General features: G+C 32.7%; 4 protein-coding genes across 7 annotated transcripts; 1 reads left to right on the forward strand and 3 right to left on the reverse strand.

Moving 5' to 3' along the window:
- The first annotated feature begins 2,224 nt into the window (after positions 1-2,224).
- Positions 2,225-5,719, forward strand: LOC114371051 (transcription factor ABORTED MICROSPORES-like). The gene is made up of 8 exons (XM_028328458.1): positions 2,225-2,567; positions 2,927-3,032; positions 3,122-3,304; positions 3,397-3,475; positions 3,623-3,691; positions 3,790-4,710; positions 5,054-5,230; positions 5,390-5,719. Exons 1-8 carry the CDS (start codon positions 2,420-2,422, stop codon positions 5,573-5,575), a joined length of 1,869 nt encoding a protein of 622 aa, XP_028184259.1. The 5' UTR covers positions 2,225-2,419; the 3' UTR covers positions 5,576-5,719.
- Positions 5,720-8,356: 2,637 nt separating this feature from the next.
- LOC114370834 (mavicyanin-like) lies at positions 8,357-9,696 on the reverse strand. The gene is made up of 2 exons (XM_028328224.1): positions 9,197-9,696; positions 8,357-9,058 (listed from the first exon to the last, which is right to left on the reverse strand). The coding sequence occupies exons 1-2, from the start codon at positions 9,405-9,407 to the stop codon at positions 8,688-8,690; spliced, it is 582 nt and encodes a 193-aa protein (XP_028184025.1). The 5' UTR covers positions 9,408-9,696; the 3' UTR covers positions 8,357-8,687.
- Positions 9,697-11,981: 2,285 nt separating this feature from the next.
- Positions 11,982-20,079, reverse strand: LOC114369635 (probable ubiquitin-conjugating enzyme E2 23). 2 transcript variants are annotated; one of them, XR_003657674.1, is made up of 9 exons: positions 19,948-20,079; positions 17,118-19,139; positions 15,850-15,987; positions 14,990-15,448; positions 14,074-14,140; positions 13,837-13,976; positions 13,350-13,661; positions 12,573-12,898; positions 11,982-12,472 (listed from the first exon to the last, which is right to left on the reverse strand). XR_003657674.1 is itself a non-coding variant. In XM_028326865.1 (8 exons), the coding sequence occupies exons 2-8, from the start codon at positions 19,137-19,139 to the stop codon at positions 12,647-12,649; spliced, it is 3,390 nt and encodes a 1,129-aa protein (XP_028182666.1). In that variant the 5' UTR covers positions 19,948-20,079; the 3' UTR covers positions 11,982-12,646. The 2 variants fall into 2 exon arrangements, 1 of the variants encoding a protein (XP_028182666.1); XM_028326865.1 differs by having other exon boundaries at positions 11,982-12,898.
- Positions 20,080-21,763: 1,684 nt separating this feature from the next.
- On the reverse strand, positions 21,764-25,150 carry LOC114369458 (monooxygenase 2-like). Of its 3 annotated transcripts, XM_028326690.1 has the most exons (7): positions 24,898-25,150; positions 24,643-24,789; positions 23,685-23,768; positions 23,177-23,348; positions 22,831-23,059; positions 22,256-22,591; positions 21,764-22,136 (listed from the first exon to the last, which is right to left on the reverse strand). In XM_028326690.1, exons 1-7 carry the CDS (start codon positions 24,975-24,977, stop codon positions 22,132-22,134), a joined length of 1,053 nt encoding a protein of 350 aa, XP_028182491.1. In that variant the 5' UTR covers positions 24,978-25,150; the 3' UTR covers positions 21,764-22,131. The 3 variants fall into 3 exon arrangements, with proteins under 3 accessions (XP_028182491.1, XP_028182489.1, XP_028182490.1); XM_028326688.1 differs by having other exon boundaries at positions 21,764-22,591; positions 24,898-25,146; XM_028326689.1 differs by having other exon boundaries at positions 21,764-22,591; positions 23,685-23,753; positions 24,898-25,141.
- Between the last annotated feature and the right edge of the window lie 919 nt (positions 25,151-26,069).

Here is a 26,069-nt window from a genome sequence, read left to right on the forward strand (position 1 = left end):
ATTAATTTTAAAATGTGAACGTTTTTCAATCCTTTTTAAATTTCAGACCAGACTTTCTAAATTAATATTTATTTTATATGATGCCGAAAATAACACTTCTGTGTCGGTTCCCATTACAACGTCCATATAGAAAGCAACTTTCTAGACCATGCTTCTTTAAGAGTTTTGTAATCCATTGGGACAAAGCCGAACATACATTGAGTGAAATAACACAGTGGAGTCTATAAATGAGAAAATAAGGGAGCGTATCATAACATGTGATTTAATTTGTAATTAATTTATAATTTATAATATATATACATATATACGTGTGTTGTTTATTTTCATAGAATAAATGGCTACTGGTTGCTTTGATACTAAAGCGTTGTCACTTTAGTCCTTGGATTGAAAAATAAAATAAAAAATCCATAAAAGTGTAACTCAATAATCAAATTAGTCCATTTTTTTTTAAAAAAAAGCGATTCAAGTGTTAATATTAACATATATTTAAGGAATTAAAATGAAAATATTCAATAGTTAAGTTTAGAGACTTATTTGAATTATAAGAAAAAGAATTATTTGATATTCTAGAGACTTATTTAACATATTTTTTGGGTTTTTGTTTAATAAAAAAAATTCTACATCAATTGTTATTAGAATCGATGAAAGAATGACCTGTATATTTATTCTTCCCTTAATTGATGTATAAAGTGGACACTTTTAATAATATTTCTTGCTACAATTAATGTAAACACTATTTCTATATCGATTTAAAAATTGGTCTAGAAAGTACGAACTTTTTACATCGTTTGATTTCACATAGAAAGTTGAAAACACAGTGAAAAAACTTGCTTTTACTAGTGGAATAAACAATGAAGTCATAATAACACTTGACCATGTCATTTTTTTATATAGGAGAGAATTTGCACCCAAAAATTTAAAATCTATTATTTTTGTCTTGAAAAATTAAAAACTATACTAATTTAATAAAAATTTAAATATATTTTTAGTCCATTAAATTTGAGTTTTATCTTTGTTTTAGTTTTCCAAAATTAAAAGTTATATTTTTTTAGTTTTTTTAAATCTACAAAATATATTTTAGTCCCTCTTGTGATAATTTTTTTTTCATAAATTGTGCATTCAAACGGTAAAAAAAAATCAAGAAAGACCAAAAAAATAATTCATGAATTCAAGGAAATAAAAAACACATTTTTTTTTAATTTGAAAGACTAAAAAATGACTAAAACATATTTAAGCCTATTTGATAAAACTTAATACCATTAAAAATTTTAAAAAATTATTATTTTCGTCAATTTTTATAAGACTCTTTTAATTGATTCACATTCTTAAAAAATTAGTTAATTTAATTAATATAATATTTAAATTTGTGAATGATTTATAATGTTATTCCAAAATTATCTTTAGTTTTTTTAATTAATCAACTTTCTCTTCCCACTTAATTTTAAAAAAATCAAAATAAATACTATCAAGATCTATACATGAAATAAATAATTCTCTATTTTTTTTTTATCTCCTCTTTGGTTCTCATCACATTATTTATTACATTTATTAATTTTTCTCTCTATTTTTTTTTCCGTCCTCTCTTCTTTCATCATACACCTAAAACTGGGATTTTCATTTAACATTTTCGTTAAATTATGTACCAAAATGATAGTGAACAGAACGATTCTCCTAAGCAAAGGGGGTTACAAACTGCCTCGTCCCCAAAGCTAGTTGAAGGGGAGAAGATTGTCCAAATCAGATCATATAAGAAGTACAAAGCGTTATGCATGTCTCAATTAAAGTTATTTACATGCATCATGCATATATAATTAAGTGCATAAATATTCCTTATTTTAATTTGTAGCCTTTGTATATATACATCATGTAATATGTAGTTTCCTTTTCTGGTTAATATTGAGTTACACATTAGTGGAGTAGTTGAGGTTTGAGAGAATATACTATCCAAAACGAATGAAAAACTTTAGCAAGGTAGTTAAGGTTTTGTACGCCATCTTGGATCATGCAATATGCTCCTGCCATCATCACCAACTCATCTATATCTTTCAATTCACCTTTCTTTCCTCATTTCTCGTTTCTCTTTTTTAACAGACCACAAGGCAAAAGAATTATTTCATTGCAAAAATCCCTCCCTCTCTCTCATTCACCCTCTGCAGTTCACCTACCATAGTAACAGCCACATTATACGCTCCAATATTTTTATATATATAAAGATATTGCTATGATTATATTATGATATATAAAGAAGGAAGGAACCGGGTGTGTGCTTTCGATATTGTTTGCATCTTCCTTTCTTCCTAGGCACTGATACAAGGAACTTTGAGTTTGCTGAGATGGGACTTTCGGCATAAGGTGGATATGATTCAAACTTTTGGGTTATGATGGTGCAGTTAACTGTTGCTATCAACTAAGTTTTTTTATGGATATCAGTTTTTGTTTCTTCTGCTACTTCTGGTCTGTTTGTTCTTCAATTTTGCTCTTGCTTTTCTTGCTTTTAGTCAAAGGAAGTAACCATTGCCACTTTGCTTTTGCGAGCTCAAAGAGGAAGTTCCACTATCATCATCCAGGTCTATATATCTCATTAGTTTTCTATTTATGGGGGTATTTTCGTGGATGCATGTGGGTGCTTCAAAAGTGCACGGGATATGTGTATATATATAAGCATATCAAGTACGATATAATATATAGCGTCACAAGAACAAATCTTTACCATATTCTATGACTGACAAATTCTTACTAGCTAGATATGCATTATCATTCAGTACATTACATTATACACACACAAAAAAAAATATGAGACATAAGATCAGAAATATCAGTATTTGATATCTGACAAACTCTTGATTGGTTTAGTACCTGGTTTTGTGTCGGCTAGCTAGCGATTCTCAGCATCAATATTTGGCATTTTACCAATTATTAATTTCAGGTGAGATGAACATCAGCATGCAACACTTAGTAGAGAGACTAAGACCCCTCGTGGGTTTGAACGGATGGGACTATTGCATCTACTGGAAATTGAGTGAAGACCAAAGGTTATGCATAATTAACTAATAATCATTATTCATGTTTTTCTCTGTCTCTCCTTAATTGTGTTAAAATGTGATGGTTGCACTTGCTCTAGGTTTCTTGAGTGGTTGGGATGCTGTTGTGCTGGCACTGAAAGCAATCAAAATGCTGGGGAAGAACATCTTTTCCCTGTCTCTTCTGTGGCTTCATGCAGAGATATCACTTATCCACACCCCAGAACAAAGCCCTGTGATCTTCTTTCACAGCTTTCCACTTGCATACCCATTGATAATTCTGGGTATGTATATATATATATATATATATATTATAATATTTCCCTTCCCTTTATCTACAATTGAAATATTAATTTATGCCACAATTAATTAACAGGATTCATGCACAGACCCTATTAACAAACCAACCCAACTGGGTGAACTATTCCAATGGCATGGATCCTAACATTTTGGAAGTAAGTCAATTTTCTCCACGTTAATATTCTTTATTTTTTCACTTCATCTATGAGGTGCAAAACGAATTTAACCTTTTTCATCTATTCCATATATATATATATATATATATATATATATATATTAATGAGTACTGATTTATTTTGCAGGAAACAATTGGGACCCAGGTTTTGATTTCGGTGCCGGGTGGACTAGTTGAGCTGTTTGTAACTAAACAAGTACTGTCATGACATATATTAATATATATGTTCTTGTAGCTAGGGAGCATTTATAATACATTAAACTTACTTTCTCTCTTTTTATATATTTGTCGCAGGTGTCTGAAGATCATCAACTAATAGATTTTGTGACAAACCAGTGCATTGAAGCCGTGAACCACTCAATGAGCTTCAACATTGACGTGAGCAACATGCAATCAAACCCACTTATACAAGATGAAAACGAAGGGAACAACAACAGGAACAATAATCACTTATTCCATCCATCAGAACATGTCATCACTGATATGGACCACCGCAATATTGGTCTGTGTAATTCTCAACTGAACTTCATGCAGCAGTTCAACTACAACCAGCACAACAGAATGAAGAGCGATGCTGCTTTCTCTGAAGAATACCAAGCTGGTAATTCCTTCCTTCACGACGAGCAAACCAACCCAGAAGATGATCAGGAGCCTGGGCATGAGCATGACACGTATCAGAAAAGCCTCATGACAATAGATTCACAATACGTGGAGGCAAAAGATCAGAAGCAAGAGGAAGACAAGGACTTGATGAAAAACGTTGTTGGCAGATCAGATTCAATGTCAGATTGCAGTGACCAGAACGAAGAAGAGGAATTAGATGGAAAGTATAGGAGGAGGAATGGAAAAGGGAACCAATCCAAGAACCTTGTGGCTGAAAGAAAGAGAAGGAAGAAACTCAATGATAGGCTATATAACCTTCGTTCTTTGGTTCCTAGGATCTCTAAGCTGGATAGGGCATCCATTCTTGGAGATGCCATTGAGTATGTGAAGGATTTGCAGAAGCAAGTGAAGGAGCTCCAAGATGAGCTTGAGGAGAATGCAGACACTGAAAGCAACTGCATGAATATTGGTGTAGGTGCTGAACTTGGGCCAAATGCTGAACATGATAAGGCCCAAACTGGGTTGCATGTGGGAACATCAGGGAATGGATATGTCTCCAAACAAAAGCAGGAAGGTGCTACTGTCATTGATAAGCAGACCCAGCAGATGGAGGTACCTCTGTCTCTCTCTCTCTCTATATGTATCCTATCTTAAATTATTGTATGGTCTAAGACCATCAAATGTCCATAATTATGATTAATCTTCAGTGACACGTAGCCGAGTTTATTAATTTACAAAAAAATAAATAAATAAATAAAACTAGGGTAAATGTCACGAAGAGATTAGTCATGGCCATAATTCCATAAACATTGATAGTTTTGGACAATACAATAATTTTTGCTTACCTTTTGTTTTAGTTTAGACATGCATGAGTGGTGCTGTATTGTTTGTGCACAAATATATTGTGGTTTTGTGACTTGAACTTTTAAGTGCAAATTTGCTTATTGAAATGCAGCCGCAAGTGGAAGTGGCTCTGATAGATGAGAATGAGTATTTTGTGAAGGTTTTCTGTGAGCACAGGCCTGGTGGGTTTGTGAAACTGATGGAAGCGTTGAACACTATTGGCATGGATGTAGTGCATGCCACGGTAACCAGCCACACGGGACTCGTCTCAAATGTTTTTAAAGTGGAAGTAAGATATGATATAGCATCTTCTAACTCTACAATTAAGTCTATATATTTTGCACTAGTGATATCGACATGTCAATTCATACACATACATTGAATTAATTGGTTGATGACAATGGTTATTATTCACTTTTTCTTTTACTTTTTTGCGGGTGCTGAACAGAAAAAGGATAATGAAACGGTTGAGGCTGAAGATGTAAGAGACTCACTGCTAGAGCTTACGCGGAACCGTTATAGAGGGTGGACTCATGAGATGACAGCAACGCCGGAAAATGGGGTGGGAAGGGATCAACATCAACTTCACAACCACCAGCAGATAGGTGCCTACCCGCACCAGTTTCATAGTTAACCTTTGATCGACCATCATGTGTTCTCTCATTATAAACTTTGTTATATTAAACATTTTTAATAATAATTTAGCATGCGTGATTAATATAGAGCTTTCATTACTGGAATAATTTTATTTTACAATCATACAAATGTATGGCAAAACGTTGACAACCCTTAAAAAAACAATTTTTTAAATCATATATATATATATATATATATATATATATATATATATATTTGAGAGTTAAAAGTTGTATGTAGAAATTAAAGGTATTGACCTGCTATGATATTTAATTTGTTGAAAATAGTAAATTTTTAAATTAATATTGTGCAAAATTAAGAAAACTGTAAATATTTATTTTATTTAAGTGATAAAAATAAAATATTTTTTGAGTTTGAATAGTTATTATTATTATTAGTACTTTTGAACCACTAAGATCGGTCTAGTGGTGAGAAATTTGGAAGTAATATGCATAATGTTCTAAATTCAAACGTCAAGACAATCATTGTAAAAAAAAAAAAAGTGACATACTTTTGACTTGTAAATGATTTTGATAGCTAGGTAATTCCAATGTTTTTGAGATGAGATCGTGAGTACGATAGTATTTGTTTTTAACTCTTGTTGTCGCGTGGCATGGGATGAAGACAGGGTGTTTCATTTTTGAAGCATATTTATAGGAAGGTAAATGCGCGTACGGATGCTTTGGCCAATATGGCTAGTAGGTTGAGTTTGTGATGTTTGAGCAACAACAGTTAGTATATTAGAATAGAACACATATACATATATACTGAGAAGAGGGATGAAAGCATGTGCATGCAACTAGTAGTTAAAATAACTAATGTATCTAGTAGTCAATATATATGTCGGATAGAACAAAATATCATAAGTTTATTATAGAGTCTCACGTGACATGTTCCTGAGTTTTATTAATTATCTTTATTAAATTACATTATTTAGTTATATATGTCACCTAACATTAACACATCATAATGGTAAATGCTATAATAATTTTTTCTTGAGAGAAATTGTGTAGGTTGTATAATGACTTGATAGGAGGTTAAACATGACTATAATTAGAGGGGACAAGCTGGCTGTTGGCATGGTAATGCCTGAAACAATATTAAAGAGATCTTAACTTGTGTGATTAAATTCATAGTTATGTGTTACATCTTGATCGCATAATGTCATACATGCTGTGTGGTTGTTGACATGTCCTGAATCACTTATAAAAATCTCATACCACTTGTTATAATGAAGGTGAAAATGGTGCATACATCTATATCAAGGCCTAACCCACCAAAGGTTTAAGTAAATTTTAAAAAAATCATTATTATTTAAATCGATTATTATTATTATACTTTATTCTTTTAAAATGAGGAGTGTTTACAGAATAATTTTGATCAGTTTTGAATTCATTGATCCATTGTAACTATTAAAATAACATGAGATTTGGTTGGATCTAAATTATTTTCTTTAAAAAGATTGAGTTGATCTTATTCAATAAGTTATACTCAACATCAATTTTGGTCTATTAGGCATTTCACAAGGCGCATGTTCTTCATTTTAGTCACAACTTTCAATTTACAAACTAACAAAAAAAATTAGTCTTACAAAAGTAATTTTCAATTTTATTTCATGGAAGAGGTGTGCGTTTATCGTGTTATTTTTGGTTAATGTGTTCACTAATGTGTATGCATTTGATTTCGTTTTCTTTCCCTATTATCAAATATTACTTTCCATAATCTGGCTTCTATGTATTAATTTCTAGAACTATGTGCTTTTATTTAAAACATAATTCCAGATATTACTAAAAAGAGTTTTAAAATAATACTTTACAAAACTGGGATATGCTGGTATAGAAAATAATTTTTAATACTTTTTATTTTTCTTTTGTCTCTATAGTTTTATTTCTTTTTTAATTTCACTAGGTCAATGAAGAATGGATATAAAAAGTTTTAAAAGAATAATAAAGTTTACGGTGTGAAGGATGATACAGCTCATCATCACAGAAAGAAGAGAGAGAACGTTCTAACTAGCAAAATTGGGGTCTAAATAACAACTAAATAAAAATATCTATTCTTTTCATTAAAAAATTATATTTTTTTATAAGGAATGAAATTTCATCATCTAATCCAATCCATATACCCACATACATCATTACACCATAATTATTCATCATAGTCATCCTTAGGAACCATGTCCTAATATTAATGCTTAGGAATAACTCATTGGCTAATATGTGATTGATGTGATCTCTTCATGGAGTGTAAGACCAGGAGTGCGTATAATTTGTTAAGTATAATGGTTAATCAAATATAATATTAATATTGAGTATGAGTAACATGATGAGAAGAATTATGAAAAAATAAAAATAATACAAAAGCTATTGTTTAATTTTCTAATTTTTATTAGTCAAATATAATATATTATTTTAATTCTTTAGATTTTATAACTCTTAATTTTTTTATTTTGTTAGCAAGATTTTTTTTTATATTTTTCAACCATTAATTAATTTTTATTATAAATTTGGACATAACACTATGATAAAAGACATAAACGACTCATTAATGGGTTTGGGATAACTAATTATAATTGTAAGAATAGTTAAAATATACATTTTGGCATTAATGAGAGGTGGGAGTTGATAGAATGCCTTTGTAAAATTTAAGTTTTATTACTGGTATCAACAAGTTGAATGAGCTTGAGTCCATGGAAAATGAAAAGAGAAAAAATATAAAAGATAAGAGTAACATGTTACCATGTAATTTCTCTTTAAAGGTTTCCTACAAGAGATAGGGATTGTGTATTGAAAAATTTCTTGTAAACATGACAACATGGATACATCACATGTAATGTTGGACAAACTCAGGTTATGATAGCTGGCCATAGGGTGGGTATATATGCTTTTTGTTCACACAAAAAGTCCCTTAACCATCATAAATTGCTTGCTTGACCTTCACACCAAACACATGGATGACCCAGGTAGGAGTCTAATTTTCATTTTTATATCTGCCATTCTAGAAGAAGACCCCTCTTTTGTACTTAATTAATGAATTGTAAAATTGTACATATGAAAGCAATATGCAGAAATAAATAATCAAATCCACGTACCTAAGTACCTGACCATTAATCAAAAGTAATAGTTCAACAATAATAATAATCCTAAAGGAATAAAATTCTCAATCACTCTCCATCTTTCAGACACATAATAACAGGTACAAGAATTATGCGAGGGAGTTGGTTCAATTGGTGGGTTAAATGCAACATCCGTGGAATTAGTAACACTGTTGCCATCTTTTACTTCAATTCCAAACCTCATGCCTCCAAGGCAGTGCCCTGCTATGTTGCAAATGAACCAATGTCTCTTCACCTCACTGAGTGCCACTTGATCTTCTCCACTCTCATACTTGGCCAACACTCCACCACTACTTGCATCACACGATCGGAACGTGTCTTCTGTCACTTCATAAACATTATGTTGCCCTTTCACGTACTTGAAAACTAAACCAAAACAGCACCCCAAATAAATAAAGACTCTATTCAAAGATAATAAAATTATATATAGCAATGTCTTGTATTGATGAAAACAAAAAAGTCAAGAATCAAACACAATGATCAAGTAAAGAATGAAGGAATTACCAAGAACATCGCCTTGGCTAAAATTGTATCTCTCTGCCCATGAAGCATAATTTGTTTGGCTACTCCATTCTTCTTGGTCACCAACAGTGTAAACACTAGCCATGACATGGTTCAAGAGAAAGCTAGAAAGCAAAGTAAGAATCGCCATCAAGAAGGTACAATTTTTGAGAAAACGTGTTTCCCCCATATCCTTGAAAATATAAGATAGCATGAAGCAGTGACTGAAATGAGGGTGGATAGCCACTTGCCACAAAGTTGCTTGTGTTTGAAGCAGTTCAAATGTGGGGGTCTAAATGATCTTGTGATTTTATCAGCATTGGGAAGTTTGTTATGTCATGATTTGGTATTCAAACAAAATAGGAGCTGGCATAATAAACTGTGCTAATTAAATAGAAAACGGCCTAATGGACCCAAAACAAACTTGCATAGCTGGCCGAATAATTGTTAACTTCACACCCAAGATACGTTATCGTTGTGTTTTATGTTTGGCCACACACACTTAAGTAACTATTGCTACGCAAATGGTATAGTTTTCATATGAAACTTCAATAAGGGTTCATAATTATTATTATTATACTTCGTCCATTATTTATTTTATATCTAACTCTCAGCCGGCCATTCATCATGGTCATAGACTATATCAAACAATGTTTGGTCTTTTCCCCCTCTTGTTGACTCTAATAACTTAATAGCAAGGGGACACATTGTATTGAATAAGAACATCTATCTGTTATTTTACAATTGTCAAGCAACAACTCTTAATGGAAGGATTGTTATTCTAAGGGATTTTAATTTATTGTTTTATGCACGGCTCATTTGTCAAATTATTTGGGCTTCGGCCATGGGCCACCGAAAATTCCTGTTGGACTAGTTTTAGTATAATAGTGAGGTTGTTGATTCCTGCACTCCCCAAGTTACATCCTATACTCTTTCTAGAATTTTTTTTTTATTTCTAACCTTTCAAATTGATTATTTCAATAGTAAAAAGAGAGAGTTCAGAAATATAATTTTACATTTCAAATTATTCATTCTGAAAGACAAAAAGGTAGTGCAGGAAACAACCGAGAAATGCAGGAAGCAATAGCCTTATCATGATGTTGTGGTCCCAGAATTGTGCCTCAAATTGTGTTGCACGAAGGATTCTTGAATATCATAGCTGACTCATTGTAGGACCAAACTGATTCCAGACGCAAAACTAGTAAGAACGAGTGTCAACCTCAATTTGTTTTTCTCCTATTTAATTTTAGGTTAAATTACTCATTTGGTCCTATAGTTTCATGATTCTTACTTTTTTAGTCTCTATAGTTTGAAAGTGGTCTTTTTAGTCTCTATAGTTTACATTTTAATTCTTTTTTAGTCCCTCTAGTTTTAAAAGCGGTCTTTTTAGTCCTTATAGTTTCATGATTTTTTCTTTTTTAGTCCCTATAGTTTTCAAATTACAAGGACTAAAAGAGAATTAAAATGTTACTCTATGTTATCCGGACGTTAAGTAATGTTGTTAGACGTCTACCTTGCTTAGTAAATTAATCATGATTAATTTACTATCGGTTTAACACTGAACTTAGAGGATCACAACAAATGAGTGTTCCAATCTTTGCAAAAGAAAAATTTATTTGATAATTAAATTATAAAATTTAATTTAATCAAATAAATATTTTAGTGGAATATTATTATATTTTTTGCTAGCACCTATAATTAATATAAAAATGAGAGTATTATTTTACAAATGTGAAAGTTATCCATAAAATAAGAATAATATTCTATTACTACTTATAAGAATGTGATTAATTATTGTAATTATAATTAATCATGTATAAATTATCTTTGACTTATATAAAAAATATAAAATAATTCTTATTTTTATAAAGATAAAGAGATATAAAATTATTTTAAATTTTTCTTTTTTTTTTGAAAAAGGACCCAAATACATATCTCTTCAATATTATAAATAGAAACATTTACACGAGGTAAAGTGCACCAGACACAAACTAAAAGAGTTCTAAGCCTAATTTTATACTTAAAAAGTAAAAACAAAATTTGTTCTTTAGAATTTCACTCATAAGTTGATGGCATGTATTTTAGTGTAGATACATATATAGTTTTCTTTACACTATTAAACAGAAATTTTGTTACTTCAAGAATGGACATTGGGGTGCACAAATCTATTTCATATTTTTTAATATTAGAAAGACTTAAAAGGCAAAATCATTCGAATATTTTATTTTTGATGCAAAGGAGGGCCAACAAGTAGAAACTAGAAACCATACAAAACATCAATGTAAGCAAAAACTAGAAGCAACCGCGTAAATTCAAGATTTTCATTTCTTCCATCAAAAGCAAAGTCGACTCAAACGATAAATTTCATTTCACATTTAGTATAATAAGTGACATCAAGGAATGAATGCTGCGCAATTGGTCGCAAATGGAAAACATGGATGGTGAGGAGCATAACCATTTTTTCCTTTTGCATGGGAGAACAAATATGAAATATCAGCAGGTTCCGAGATAACCTTAGAGTAACACGTTTTTCAATAGTTACTTAATATAGGATATACATTGCAAAAACGATAATCAGTACAAATAAGAGTTATAGAAAGTCGCGTATTTAACGTTGAAATTTTAACTTTTATTCCACTTATTCCAACAGATTCATGTATGGTCAAGCATATCTTAAATGGACAAATAAATAATAGAGGTTCTGATAAATACCAGATAGTAATGGAAAATTGGAATTAATAGGAATAAAAAAGGTCATCAAGACATGGGAAAGCATCACAGGAAAAAAAAATTACAACCTAACACTAGATTCAGTCACGACAAAAATGTCAATATGCACAAATATGAAGTATCCATTATACTATAACAGAAGGGGGGGGAAGGGGGCGCAGGAAGTGATTGTCCAATTATATTCAATTCATCGTATTCTTGAGAAACAGAAGGTAAATCAATCAATGCAAGACAACCAAACCCTTTCAAATACCTGCGAAAATCCAACCCCGATTCCCACCCTGTCCCCAGATATAAAACACCGACAAAAGCCTTATTTCACATCAAGTGAAATTGGCTACAAGGATCACACGATGCCATTGCGCTCAGTTAATCCCCAGTTATAAAAGAAACAAAAATTAAGAAAAAAGGTAAACAGCATACAAGTTAGTAACCAACATTGCCTCCCCACTTCAGGCGACCAAAATCAAAAGTATATCCAGCTTGCACTGTCAGTGGTTGCTTGTCTCGATGTCAATAAATCCCACCAAATTATGTTCCTTCAAGCTCCTAGAAGTGAATTGATCTTTTAAACAAGAGAAATTAAAGGGTACAAATAGTAGGAATCAAAACATTGACACTATATGAGAACCTTTACACTTGTTGGTACCTTGGGTCAGAGTTAGCAGACCAAAGTTGGCTTTAATTTGAGAAATGAAGTGACGTATCAACCATAGAACTTCGCTACAAATCTTTCAGATGCTTAAATTCCTCACAATCAGCTCCAACCTCACATAGTGACAAGAAAAGCTTTGGTACTATCTTGGCTAACATCAACTTGAAACCCACAGAGGTTGAATTCTGACTGCTCTTTTCACTTACAGAGGCTTCTCTAGTCAGCGAGCCAATCAAGAAACCTTTCATATAAGCATCACAAGCCTTAAGGATTTTATGACCCCGCCTCCTAAAATGTTCTTTGATGAGCACTCCAAAATCCTAGAGTATTTATCAGTAAGATAACAGTCAAATATACTATGCACAATTCAAAGAAACAACAGCAGCTTCAACAACTCCTAAAGTACACATGAACTAATGCCAAAGAAATATGCAAATGTTACAATTACTAAAACAAATTCAAACATTCATTGAAATAATAGTTTGTTTTCAAAGCTCTCCTAGGAAATTAGCAAAAACTAAAAAAAAAATCCCAAAATAATCCCATTCAAACATGCAAGTTATCCAAAGTATCCTTCTGCTTCTTTGCCAACCCTGTTATCAATTTACATTTTCTATAATGATGACATGAACCATACACCCCCCCCCCCCCCAGTCTACTGAAAAGTACAGACAATGCAATAGTGCTTTAACTAATCATGATAAAATACGAAGAGTTCAATCAAATGGATGGAATGAAATACAATATCTTATAAACGTCATTCATAATCACCTTGGGTGGTTTCCTCATAAGATACATCATAGTCTTGCAGTTAAGTAAAAAGGTATTCTCATTGTATGACAACGAATTTTTCTCTCCTTCAGCTGTTCCAACCTGCTTATCATACCCAGCTTCATTGAAGTAAGGCTTAGAGTTGAGTACTAAGCCTTGCAGTGAAACTAGGACTTGAAGGATGCTAGAAGATTTTGGATCCCATACTTCATTTCCTCTGCCTGTCCATGTATTTAGAAGGCTAAGGCAAACCTTCCCTTCCTCATACAAATTAGGGTTAATCCGCCAACCACCAGAATGATAGTATGCTGACTGGATCATTTGAGACCCAGACAAAGAACACAGAAAAGGCATGAGATATTTATCCATTTAGACCAAATTTATACAAATTGAATATGTGATTAACATTTAACTATCTTTCCTTTTTCTTTGGTGGGGGCAATTATAAATTGGACCATAAAACAACTTCAAGATAAAATTTCCTTACCGGTGGAACATCAGGGTATTCTGGCGGAAGGTGAAAATCAAAGAAAAAGAGTCCATCTTGGTAAGGGGTTCCGTATGGCCCTACAATAACTGCTCTCAAGAGATCCATTCTATCTTCATAAACTCGTACATAGATTTCCTCTGTCAAAATGTTTCAAACATTTACACTTACTGAAATGGGTGAATAACTCACTAGTCACTACTACAAAACTTATATGGCATCAAATGTACCACTGACCAGGAAGGTTATTCTGCAATATGCTCCAATCTTGTTGCACTTTCTTGAACCATTTCCGGTTGTTACTCTGAAAGTGGATTGAAAATAATCTAGTGATTGCAGTATAATATAATAAAGGAAATCAAATTCAAAAGAAATAAGCAGACATATGAATAGATGTGTGCACACTCATGTTTGATGCTTCGATATGATCAACACTGTTGATCTTTGGTTAGCTAAATATAAGAACCTAATCTACATTAATTCTAATCTATAGTGAAATTGTGTGAATATTCGGGTAAGTGCATGCACATGTGTGTCATGGCCAATCTATCAAAGATATACCAACTTGATTTTAAGAAAGACTATATTGGCAACCAACACCCTTATGTTTGGACAAAACCCAACTCCTTTTCTTTTAACATCTTAAGTTTAAAGGCATTAATATAATTTAAAATTTATTTATTTAAAAACTTTTTTTTCAACTTCTCTCTCCTCCTCCAAGTTTGATTTCATATGGGGACCTAAATTTTGATTTGGAACAGATGTGCCACGTTTGACTATCATGTATTGCAGTGGGTTTTTTTTTTCTTTTCTTTTCAATCTAATTCTTTTCTATCTGGCTTGGTTTTCTCTATGTTCTAGTTGGCCGAATTGCTTTGTTCTCTGCTACAACAGAACATACAATAGCAGGGAAAGGAAAGGTTAGGAGAGAGAAAATTAGTATTTTTTAATAGATAAATTTTAAAATACATTAATACCCTTGAATTTAGTTTGTTTTGAAAAATAGTTGGCATCTTGGTTTAAATAAAAAGGTGTTAGTTGCTAATACACCAAGTAGGAGAATACTAGCAGCCCCCGATGTACAATAAACATGAAGTTACTTATACATTCTTTCATTTCCCTACTCTTATTAGAAATAGGGCAGCAGCAGTACCTGTCCATTTGCACCAATAAAATAGTGGTCCGATGGATCTTTAGTTATGTCAAAATGTTTCAAACTGCAAGTGTCATTATCACAACTTGCAGTTGCAGGAGCATCTTCATTTCCCAAGCTACAAAGTGCCGCACTTGCTTCCAGAGTTTCAGTTGCTTCTGAAACAACCTCATCATACCTTTCATTCTTATTGCCTGAATTATCAGCATCAATTGCAATATGTTTCTGTGAAGTAGACTCATCATTAACTACAGGTGATGGATGTTCACGTTCAGCTTTTATCTCCAAGGGAATAGAATCCAAGTTCCTTGAGCCTCTTGAGAATATTCCACTGGCAAGTCTAGTGACAAATCGAAATGCTGCTAGGGGAACAGAGAGAGCTGCAGTCCTACCAAAATCATTCTCTCCACTTTCTTCTGCCTCAGAAGTAACACTGCTTGAATTTTCCCTCTCAATATCCTGCATGTCATAATATTGCATGATTAAAGAAATGGGCTAATAACTACATTTTTAGATGGTCGGTAGGATGTCTTCAAGACCTTTGGAAATGAGATTATGATCATTTTCACAATCACTTAAATTGAAATATTAAAAGCCACTTAAAATTAGATGCATTGCTCCTGAGTACATGTGTACATAAAGGTGAGGACAAAAAGAAGAGGAAGGCCATGAAAACAACCAAATTTTGCAAGATTGGGAAAATACAATTCCCATGTCTCAGATCTCTTATTGAATGAGTAGAAGCAAACTTTAGATAAGGATTCCAAATAACATTTTTTTTTCTTCTTTAGGCTTCCTCTCAGAAAGAAACAAGTTGAAACATGGTAAGAATCACAGTACAGGTGGAAAAAGAAACAAACCTCTCTGGAATCCTCAAGGACTTCCATTTCATCATCATTAACAGTTTCCCAGCTTGCAGCATCACTTATTTCACTCCCAGCAGCAATTGATTCATCATCGTCGTCTCGACCAACCACATAGATTGCTTGGGGTCCAACCTGGAAATAAAGTAAATTATTGACAGTCAAAATGGAAAAATTGTATCATCAGACATGAGTGCTTAAAAAATAAACTCTCTCTCTCTCTCTCTCTATATATATATATATATATATGTATGTATACCAACCTCGATCTTTTATTTTGCATCTTAGAGACTTCAGACCAAAAGGACTTATCTTAAAAGAGTCTAATTCAAACATCATCTAAGGCTGTGAATGGAAAAGATCCAAAACCCCAAAAGTCTTAAACTATTTTAGAACAGAAAAACTGTTCAACACACCTTCAAAGGATTTTAGAAACCTCAATAGCAAAAAGAGCATATCTTTACATAATTGTGATAGTCTCTAGCTTTTCTATTGTTGAGATCCAATATTGACTAGAGATATGGCCAATGTAGGTTGTTTAAGAAAAAAAAAGTTTAAACAAAGGAGCCCTAAGTAAGTTGTTTGCCCAAAGACATCCTTATTAAGTGTTTGTTTCAGGGATTTTGGGTATTTTTTGTACTTTCTGCTCATAGATTGTATTCCTGGATATCCTGGGGACTCATTAGGCTAAATTACATTGGTAGATTAGAAAACAGAGGCCCTAAACTTTTAATTTACTTGATCGTCAAGTTTGAATGCTCCCTCTATTTCAGTGAAGTAGATACCTACAAACTAAGGTAAGCAGATTCTTCTTTTAATACTTTTCCCTAATATTTGTTCAATCTTGTGCAATATGTTTTGGCAACTTTAAGATTTAACTCATATTAGACATATGAAAGCAAAACCTAATCTAATTACCGAAATTACAAAAAAGACCTGCATTACACTTCAGAGCAACATAAAGGAACCTTCTCTGATTGTAAGTATATTGTATAAAGTTCTTGTAACAGTAAAGCAAATAGCAGAATATTATATTTTAGTCACCGAGATGTTTAAAAGACCCATTATGTCCTAGTCTTAAAATTTTTAGAACTTTTAAATTTCCACCAGGCATTAAAATACTGGAAGCAGTTCTTCAGTTTCCATTGACTGAAATAAGATGCAATATATATGTATATGTGTGTATCTGTGTGTGTTTGTGTGTATAAAGACCGAGAGAGAACAGGAAGAAATAACATAAAAATGAATATACAAAATCAGCATACCATTGATACCATCCCATCAGCCCAAGTAACTTCAATATCACCATTCTTAAGGCCAGTTATATTTCCAACCCAAGAGAGGTCAGAAAATTGCACAAAAGTTTCACCAGTTTGGATATTTACATCGATTTTAATCCCACTCTCTTCAGTTTTCTGCATTGATTTCTCAGTGGACTCTCCAACAGAAGCTGTTTCTGAACAGACAGACACAGGTGAGAGGCGGACAACCACATCCCCATAGCAGTAATCATAATCTGGATGGCCCTCTAGCTCATATACACTAACAACTTCCTCCTTGTCAAACTCTCGAGGATCTTCTGCTCTGGCAACTTTTTTTAACCACCTCACACAAGCTGTCCGCTCCTTGGCATTAACACTTCTCACAACCCCAACTCGCCTAGCTTCAGAAATATCCTCACCATCACCGGAGGTCTTCTCTACCACATATTGTTCTGAAACAAATTCATGATCACCAGGATTATCTATAGGAATTAAACTTGTAGAATTTAGTTCACGCTCTACTGTTCCATCTTGCCATGCAACATCAACTTTTGTTCTTGTGTTGGCAATCAAAAGAGCTTTCTCAAAGCTTTCCTCTTTCTTTCGGGCCCTTTTATCTTTCCTGATGACAACTTTCCTAATTTTCTTGCGGTGAAGAGGCCAAGCTTCATGGACAGGTTCCTTTGATACAGAGATAGAACTGCTGCATGAGCTAGAATCACGTGAAGGATTACTTTTATCATTTCCATCATTCCCTTCCAAAACATCAGCTGGATCAAGGTCCATAGTATCCTTATTCCCATTTGTTTCCTCAACTGTAGCTTCTTCTGAATCACATCCACTTCCTGTCTGATTAGAATCTAATTCATTGTTAGCAGAATTGTTAAGTTCCAATTTTGATATGCCTTTATCCATGGAAGCTGAGGATGACAGTTCAGACGAGGGTAGGAGACACCAGTCACCCAATTGCCAATTTGCATGAGCAAAACAGGACAACAATTTTAAGTTTTTTGGACTCTGCTCCTCAGCTGGGGCAGTAGAAGAATATGGCCCATAACCTGCAGATGCTATCCAATAAACAAACACCGATCCAACTGTAACTTTAGTGACTGTACCTTCTAGCCTATTAGCTTTCCACAAGCCAGACAGCCATCTTGAATTCTTGAAAACTGATGAGGAGCTAGCCCTTACCCATTGCCCTGGGTAATAAGGAAAATGCCCATCTTCAAGAATATTCTTAGAAATTGGTTTAAGATTCAATGGATCTGCTTTTGAGACCTTACAAACTGAACCATCATCAAATAAGACAGTTACATTATCCAAAACATCATCAATTCTTCCTAGCCAATGTCCAAGCACCACATAATCACCGACAGTGAAATCCCTAATTCGTTTTAAATTTTTTGATGAGACATCTTTTATTATAGATCCATCATGGGCCAACAGATCCACACATATATTGACATCAACCACTACACCCACTCGCCCAGTAGGGTCTGAAGCAGCAGCAACAAAATCCCCATGTAAAAATCCGCGATCAACAACTTCAACGTCGCTGAAATTTAGAGTGGATTCAGATTTGTCCATCCACAGTACATGCAGCTGGTCAGCCAGAAGAGCATCGGTTTTACAATGCCCAGCAGCACCATTACTTTCAGAATTTCTACTAGCATTATTAATGCCATCGCCTTCCTCATCATCACCATCCTCATCCTCAGTATCATTTTCGTCATCAGTGACGCTGCTATCTGAATCAGAATCAGAATCACCAGCAACTTCTGTCACAATCCCAATCATGCCACTGATAGTATTTTTCACAACATCTTGTCTATAGATATGTGGTGTATTACTTTCCTTATAAGAATTGTCACCCGGTTCATTAACTTCACTACTTTCAGTGTTTACCCTTGGATCGCTGTAGGCAGACTCACTGGCAAGAGCACCTTGGTTCAGGAAACCACTAGCACAAGCATTTTCAGCAGGCTCATTGCCTTCAGAAAGCGCTTCATGTTGTTGAACTCCCATCTAAAATCATAACATATCAATGTCAATAGATATTCTAATCTTGTTATTCACCTGAATTCAGCAAAAGAATCAATAAACAAACTTATAAGAGGCAAGTTCTATCCAAAAACAATAGTTCCACCTCTTCCATAGCTTTTTTATTTACAAAGTAGACATGGGGCAAAATCCATCCTTTAACTAAATAATAATAATAAATGTAAATATTTAAAACGCATTTGAACAAAATGGTTTAAGAGAAAACTTTCGGTGCTAAGAAACAAAAAAGTGACATGACGCCACCAAAAGGAGAAAAATAAACCACCGACTTTCATCAATACGTCAACAAAAAAAAAGGGAAGCCCATTCTGGATCTGAAATCACACCGCGGAATCAAACAAAAACACGGTTCTGCTGCCAATCGCAATCCAGCTTGCGAATTCAAATTCGCACGCACGCAAGCACACGGCATCATCAATAAACCATTTCAGCTAAATCAGACAGCATCGTAATTAACAATATCCAAACCCGAAATCGAAATCAACAGCTAAACGCAGATTAATATACCCTAAGGTAGCTCAAACGTTTAAACGAATAAAAACAAAAGGCACGCAGATAAATTGATCGAAAACGAAAAAATAAAAGGCAAACATAACAAGGAACAAACGAATGAGCTATATTTTAAGGTTGCATCGCCGCCGCGCGAGGTTAATCGTTTTTTTTTTAAATAAAAAATAAAAAATGGCAAAACATAGACCGATATTAGCGAAAAATTGAAAGGAAACAGAAAATCCATAGTCCTTGAAACGCGAGAGCGAGATTTGAAACGTACCTTGGGAAACAGAAGAAGAGGTTTGGGTATCAGACGAAGACGATGAAGAAGATGAATATGAAGACTACGCACAGAGGAACTAGTACTACAATAGGGGCAAATGCGTCATTTCACGAAGGTAGCTTCTGCTTCCATATCCAGATATTTGCTAACCCCATCAAGACCGTTCGTTTTGAAGACTAGATCAAAACTCTGACATTTCATTTCATTTTTTACCGAAGAATAGTGTTAACAACCTCATTTTTCCTTTAAAACTTTGCTGACCATTTTACTCTTATTTCCAACAAATAAATAATAATTGTATAATTATTTTAAAAATATATACTATATCTAAAATAAATTTACACTTGATAATTTTATTTATGTAATTTAACTCAAATAGTTACTAAGAAAATATTCTTAGTTAAACATTTTTTTTCTAAATAAGTGATAATTAGTAACAAATAAGTTTAAATATTTGTAAAAAAATATATTAAAGTTTCATTGCATTACTTTGTTAACGTATACATTTAAATATTTGTAAAGAATATATTAAATTTTTATTTCATTAATTTGTTAACTTTAATAACATATATAGTTAATTAAGTTATCATTAATATATTGAAGTTAAGATTAAATCATTTATATATTATCTGAATCATTGAAAAAAATAATTTTTTATTAAATTTTACTCATGATTAAACGAAGACTTGAAAAAATAACATGTAGTTAGAATACATTAACACCACTCTTGCTTTATTGTTTTAAAGGTACGGTTTTCTCTTTTAAAATTGGTTTAATTGATTTTTTTCCAGTTTAATCGAATGTAATTAATATTATAATCTTTATTTTAACATGGGATTCACTATTAAAAAAATATGGGATTTTTATTTCGGCCGTAGGAGAATTTGTCTTCAAATTATTTTTCAACAGACTTATCTATATAAAAACTGATTTTGAAATAATTTATTTTTTTAAGCTATTCCAAACACACCCGAGTAGGAAAAATAACAAAACTAACAAAAAGGAATACCGATTCCAAATAATATTAAAAAGGAATAACTTCTCTATAAAATAAAATTAAAAAAAAGGAATAACGACATAACATGTTTGGTTCCGAAGCAAAGTCATGAAAATGCTAATTTAGGTCGTGCAAGTTTCAGATTGTCGAGAATTCTTTCCAGAGTAGTCTTTGAATCCAAGATAATGTCTAATTTTGTGGGCTAGCGTGAGGTATAAATTGATTTAGGTCAAATCACGAGCGGTTCGTTTGTTGGATTGATTTTCTTTTTTCTTCTTTTTTTAGCTGATTTTTTTCCTGCCATTTTTTATATAACAGTTAGGTTTTCGTTTTTCTCGTATAAGGGAATTATATATAATTTTCAAATTATTTACAAGTTATGATTATTTGTTTCTACAATATAATTTTCACATTAATTAATGTTGTGAATGTATTTTCACAGTCATTTTGTTTCGAATATGGCCTACATCCAAATTATAGCTCCTTGGCGCCACCATCCAACTACCCTCGACCACTAAAACGAGAACAAGGCTACCCTCTCTTTACAAACTTAAGTCTTTTGGACTAGTTACAACTTACAAGACTAATATTCAATTTAGAGCTTCCTTACACTAGCGTCTCTTTGCTTTTCTCCAATGGTGGCAGGCCTTCCCCACAAGCTTAGGCTGTATTACCAATTCATCACATCAATTGGATTTATTGATTTTATATATATATATATATATATATATATATATATATATATATAAAGTTGGATACTAATTGTATATAAAAAATTTACTTTTATTTTCATTATGTTAAACAATAACATCAAACTATAGTGGGGAAACAAATCTTTATTCTTGTACGAAAGTGTAACAAGGACTTGATGCTTTTCTGCAGTAGTACATTTGTTTTTTATAGACCACACGAGAGACAATATAGACGACAAAATTTTTCACAACAATGCATTAAAATTCTTAGAAATCGCTATTCATACACATAAACGTCGCTGGTAATGGGTGGAGAAAATTCTATAAGGCCACCAAGTACAAGAGGGCATGCATGCATGGTTAATTACATTATTCCACATCAATTAGGCGTGTTAATTAAGTTTTCCACAATCAAAATCTGATTTCTTCAACAGCAGCTCAGCTAGGAAAGCAGGGAAAAGTTTGTCCCTAAAATGTGAGACCAATTTCAAATCACCCTGCAGAACAAAACCCAGAACATAAGATGTAACACTGATATCAATATTTCTCCATCTTCTCTCTTTAGCATATTTCCTCAAGCTAGCCTCAATTTTTTTGTATTGCTCCTTAGACTTACCCTCTTCACCCATCTCTTTAGCAACATGTTTGCCAGTTTTTTTGGTGAATGCCTCGGCTAGATGCCTGGCTAAAATAATCCCATCCTCCAAGGCACAGCACCCACCTTGCCCTAGGTCAGGGGCCATGGGGTGAAATGCATCTCCAACAACACAAACGTTGCCTTTGCTAATTTTCCCCAACATGAGCTCCCACTCATGTCTATATTTCAATGGAGATGTTAAAATGTCTTTTGTCTCTGTTTTCTCTATAAAGGTTTTAATATCACTTGGCATCTTCTCAACCTTTCTCAACACCAATTGCTTCATTTTGGATGGGTTCTTTGCTAGCTCCTTCTCTGCAACATAAGCAAAGTGGACAAGTAAATGTGAAACTCATAACCATATACTAATTAAAGTGATTTATGATGTGACATCATTATGATAAAATGATTGACAAAAATTGGTTTTTAAAATTTATGAAGACTAAATTAATAAATTAAATTAAAAAAACTAAAAGGATATTAAACTGTAATTTTGAAAAGTAAAAAAGAAAAAAATATTTTAGCAAGTGAATTAATGAAATAAAGAATTTCACCTTCACTGGTGGGAGTCCAAGTTAGAAACCAATAGACAGTGTTATCATCACAAGGCATTACACCAGATCGAAAGCCCTTCCCAAAGTAGTGCATGAATTTGGGCTCAAGCCCATGATTGTTCATCAACTTTTTATAGCCCCTGATTACGTATCTCCCGGTAAAAGAGGCCTCTTTGAAGCCCAACCACTTTGCCACCACGGAGTTTATTCCATCACACCCAATCAATACCTTTTCAATTGCAAACATCCACATATCAGTCAATTAAGTTGTTTAGTTGTTATGTGATCATTCCATTAATTTGCTAATTTCACATGTCACGTCACGTCTCGTTGTGTTTTTAATTACCTTGGTTTTGATGGTTGTTCCATCATCAAGACGGACTATCTTAATCTTAGAGAAGCCGGATTCTTCAATAGCAACAACCTTTGATAAGAACCTGATGGTGCCACTTGGAAGCTCGTTAGCAATTGCTTCCAACATTAACTGCCTTCTAACACAACGAACTTCACAGTCTCCACTGCATCGCATGCATGACACAATACCCATTATATCATTAATGGAAGAATTTTAAAATCAAAATTAATTTAATTAGAACTTAATTGGTTGGTTTCATATATCTACAAACGATTCAATCAGCCACTACTGAAACTTTTTGCCCTTTTCTTAATCAAAATATTGTTTTCCTTCTTCTCGCATTAATTTAATAAAAAAGAATAGCAATTATTGGCAAGTTGAATCAAAAGCATAGCAAATTGGCAAGCAGCTGGACCAGCCAGGACATTAGAAAAAACATTATAGAGCCAAGGGCCAAGGCATAGGATGAACTTTTATTCATATATGTACGTGTACTTACTGTTTTCCTGTGCCCTCGAAAGACAAGCTTGATGTTTGCTGCCCTAAAATCAAAGATGTAGTCACATTCCTGCACTCCAATTTCCTGTATACTTTAGTTTCAGGCTAATACTATATACATAAAAGAGTTTAAGACTAAAATTATTTTAATTAATAACGTTTCGTTCTTACCATTTTATTTTTAGAAGGATTTTTTTTATTTTATTTATCTATTCATTTACAAGTTCAAGATTACATTAATTACCGTATTTTAATTATGTCTTTATTTTTTTAATTCTTAAGTATTTTACAAGCTTATCATAAATATAGGACAATGATTGAGTAAAATATTACGCGAGATTGTTCGTTGATCGCAACATGCATATAAGGGATGTTAAAGGGGAAAATTGTACATGGTATGGCCGTATGATCCCGGGACTGGGAAGTGGAAGCCATGCATAAATAAGATTATCAAATAAGATTTTCTGTGTATCTTGTCGTACAGAAATAATGAAGACTGGAGAATTTTTTAATTATCTCTCGATCGTTTGGTTTAGAATTTAGAAGATGAAAAAAGTTAAAAATCTCTCTTCTTCTTTTTTTTATTTTTGTTTCCGTTTACTTAGATATGTTGGAAAATTTAGACCAAAAGAATATCAATTTATAATTTTTAAACAATATAAACTAAATCAATTGTCTCAATTTTATTTTACTCGTCACCTTTAATTTTTGTTATTATTTTATAAAGGTATAATAATATATTATTATTCACAGTTTTTCTTCATTCAGCAAGCAAACCAAACCAGTACTTTAATTTATCCCCACTTCTTCTTCCTCTAGCCCTTTTTTTCCCTTTAAAATCATTCTCTTCTCTTTCTTTAAACCAATTAAACTCCGTGTTAGATATTAACGTGCATATATGATTCATTGGTAATATATAGTTGAAATAAAGTTGAGACAAAGATATATATAGTATTTACTCTTTTAGCTGGACATGTTGGTGACGAAGAATGGTTCCTACGCCAAGAGCATCCAAAGCTTTCCAAGCGTTAGTCCATGTTGTTAAAGCAAACCCAGTGACCCTCAAAGTATCTGAATATTCTAACACCAAACTTGGGACACCCAGCCTGCAGTGAAATTATTCTTAGCTTAAATTAAATTAATAAACATATGTAGTTTATATATATATTCCTAGCTATAATAGTGATGGAGATGAGGGTGAAAGAGGTACGTACCTGTGAAGTGCCAAGGATGTTGCGAGACCAGCAATTCCAGCTCCCACAATCACAATGTCTTCAACAAGTGATGATTCCATTATCACCTCTTTTTTTCCCGTGGAAATTAAGATGATCGATCAATCTAGCTTTTTAGTACTAGCTAGCTACCTAGCCTTAGCTTTGATATCTTTCCAATATCCTTCTTCCCAGAGGAATCAGGAATATATATATACCAAATGCTAAATATGGTAAGCGTTTATATCGAGAGAGAACGTATGCACTAGCTAGTGAAAGATTAATTAAAACCAAAAACATCACCACATGCCACGATGATTCGTCCTCATCAAATAACCGACAATACGCGTAGTACAGTGCATAATTGTATTAATTATAAACATTACAAATGTTTTAAAAAATTAATAAATAAAATATTTTAAACTGTAACTCATTAATCACATTAGTTTAACCTTTACATGCAGGAGGGATGTGGAGTACACTAAAATTAATAGTGGAGGGGTCAAGCATATATATATATATATATATATATATATATATATATATATATATATATATATATATATATATATATATATATATATATATATATAATAAAACATTAATTACAATAACAGTCCACCAAAATATTAATATTACATTAACATTTAATTAATATTTTAATGTATATTCAACAAATATTATACAATTTTTTTTATAAATCTAATATTTTTAAAACATTAATAATCTATCAAAATTTTATGTGTAAAAAACTGGTCAAGTCAATCCTCACAATTCCATCCGAACAAGTTATATTAAGTTACATATATCAAAATTTTATGTGTAAAAAACTGGTCAAGTCAACCCTCACAATTCCATCCAAACAGGTTATAGTAAGTTACATATTTCTTTAGTCATTTTAGATTTCAAGGTGCTTGTATTCATTTTGAGTTTGGTTCTTGTCCCCCAAGGTGCTTGTATATATTCATCTTTTTAATTTATTTTTGAACGGATGTTAGGGGTGGCTGTCTTTGGTATCTGGTGGGGTGGGTATCAACCTAATTGGAATCTATTCCACCGGAGTGTAGCGGCCTAGCCCTAATTCTTTTACTTAAAAGAAAATATTGCATATTTCTTAGGGTACACTTTTTATGATCATCTCATGAGTATTTTCTTGATTTTTTGGTTTTATAATA

The sequence above is a fragment of the Glycine soja genome, chromosome 10 (genome assembly GCF_004193775.1).
Source record: "Glycine soja cultivar W05 chromosome 10, ASM419377v2, whole genome shotgun sequence".
Classification (NCBI taxonomy): Eukaryota; Viridiplantae; Streptophyta; class Magnoliopsida; order Fabales; family Fabaceae; genus Glycine; species Glycine soja.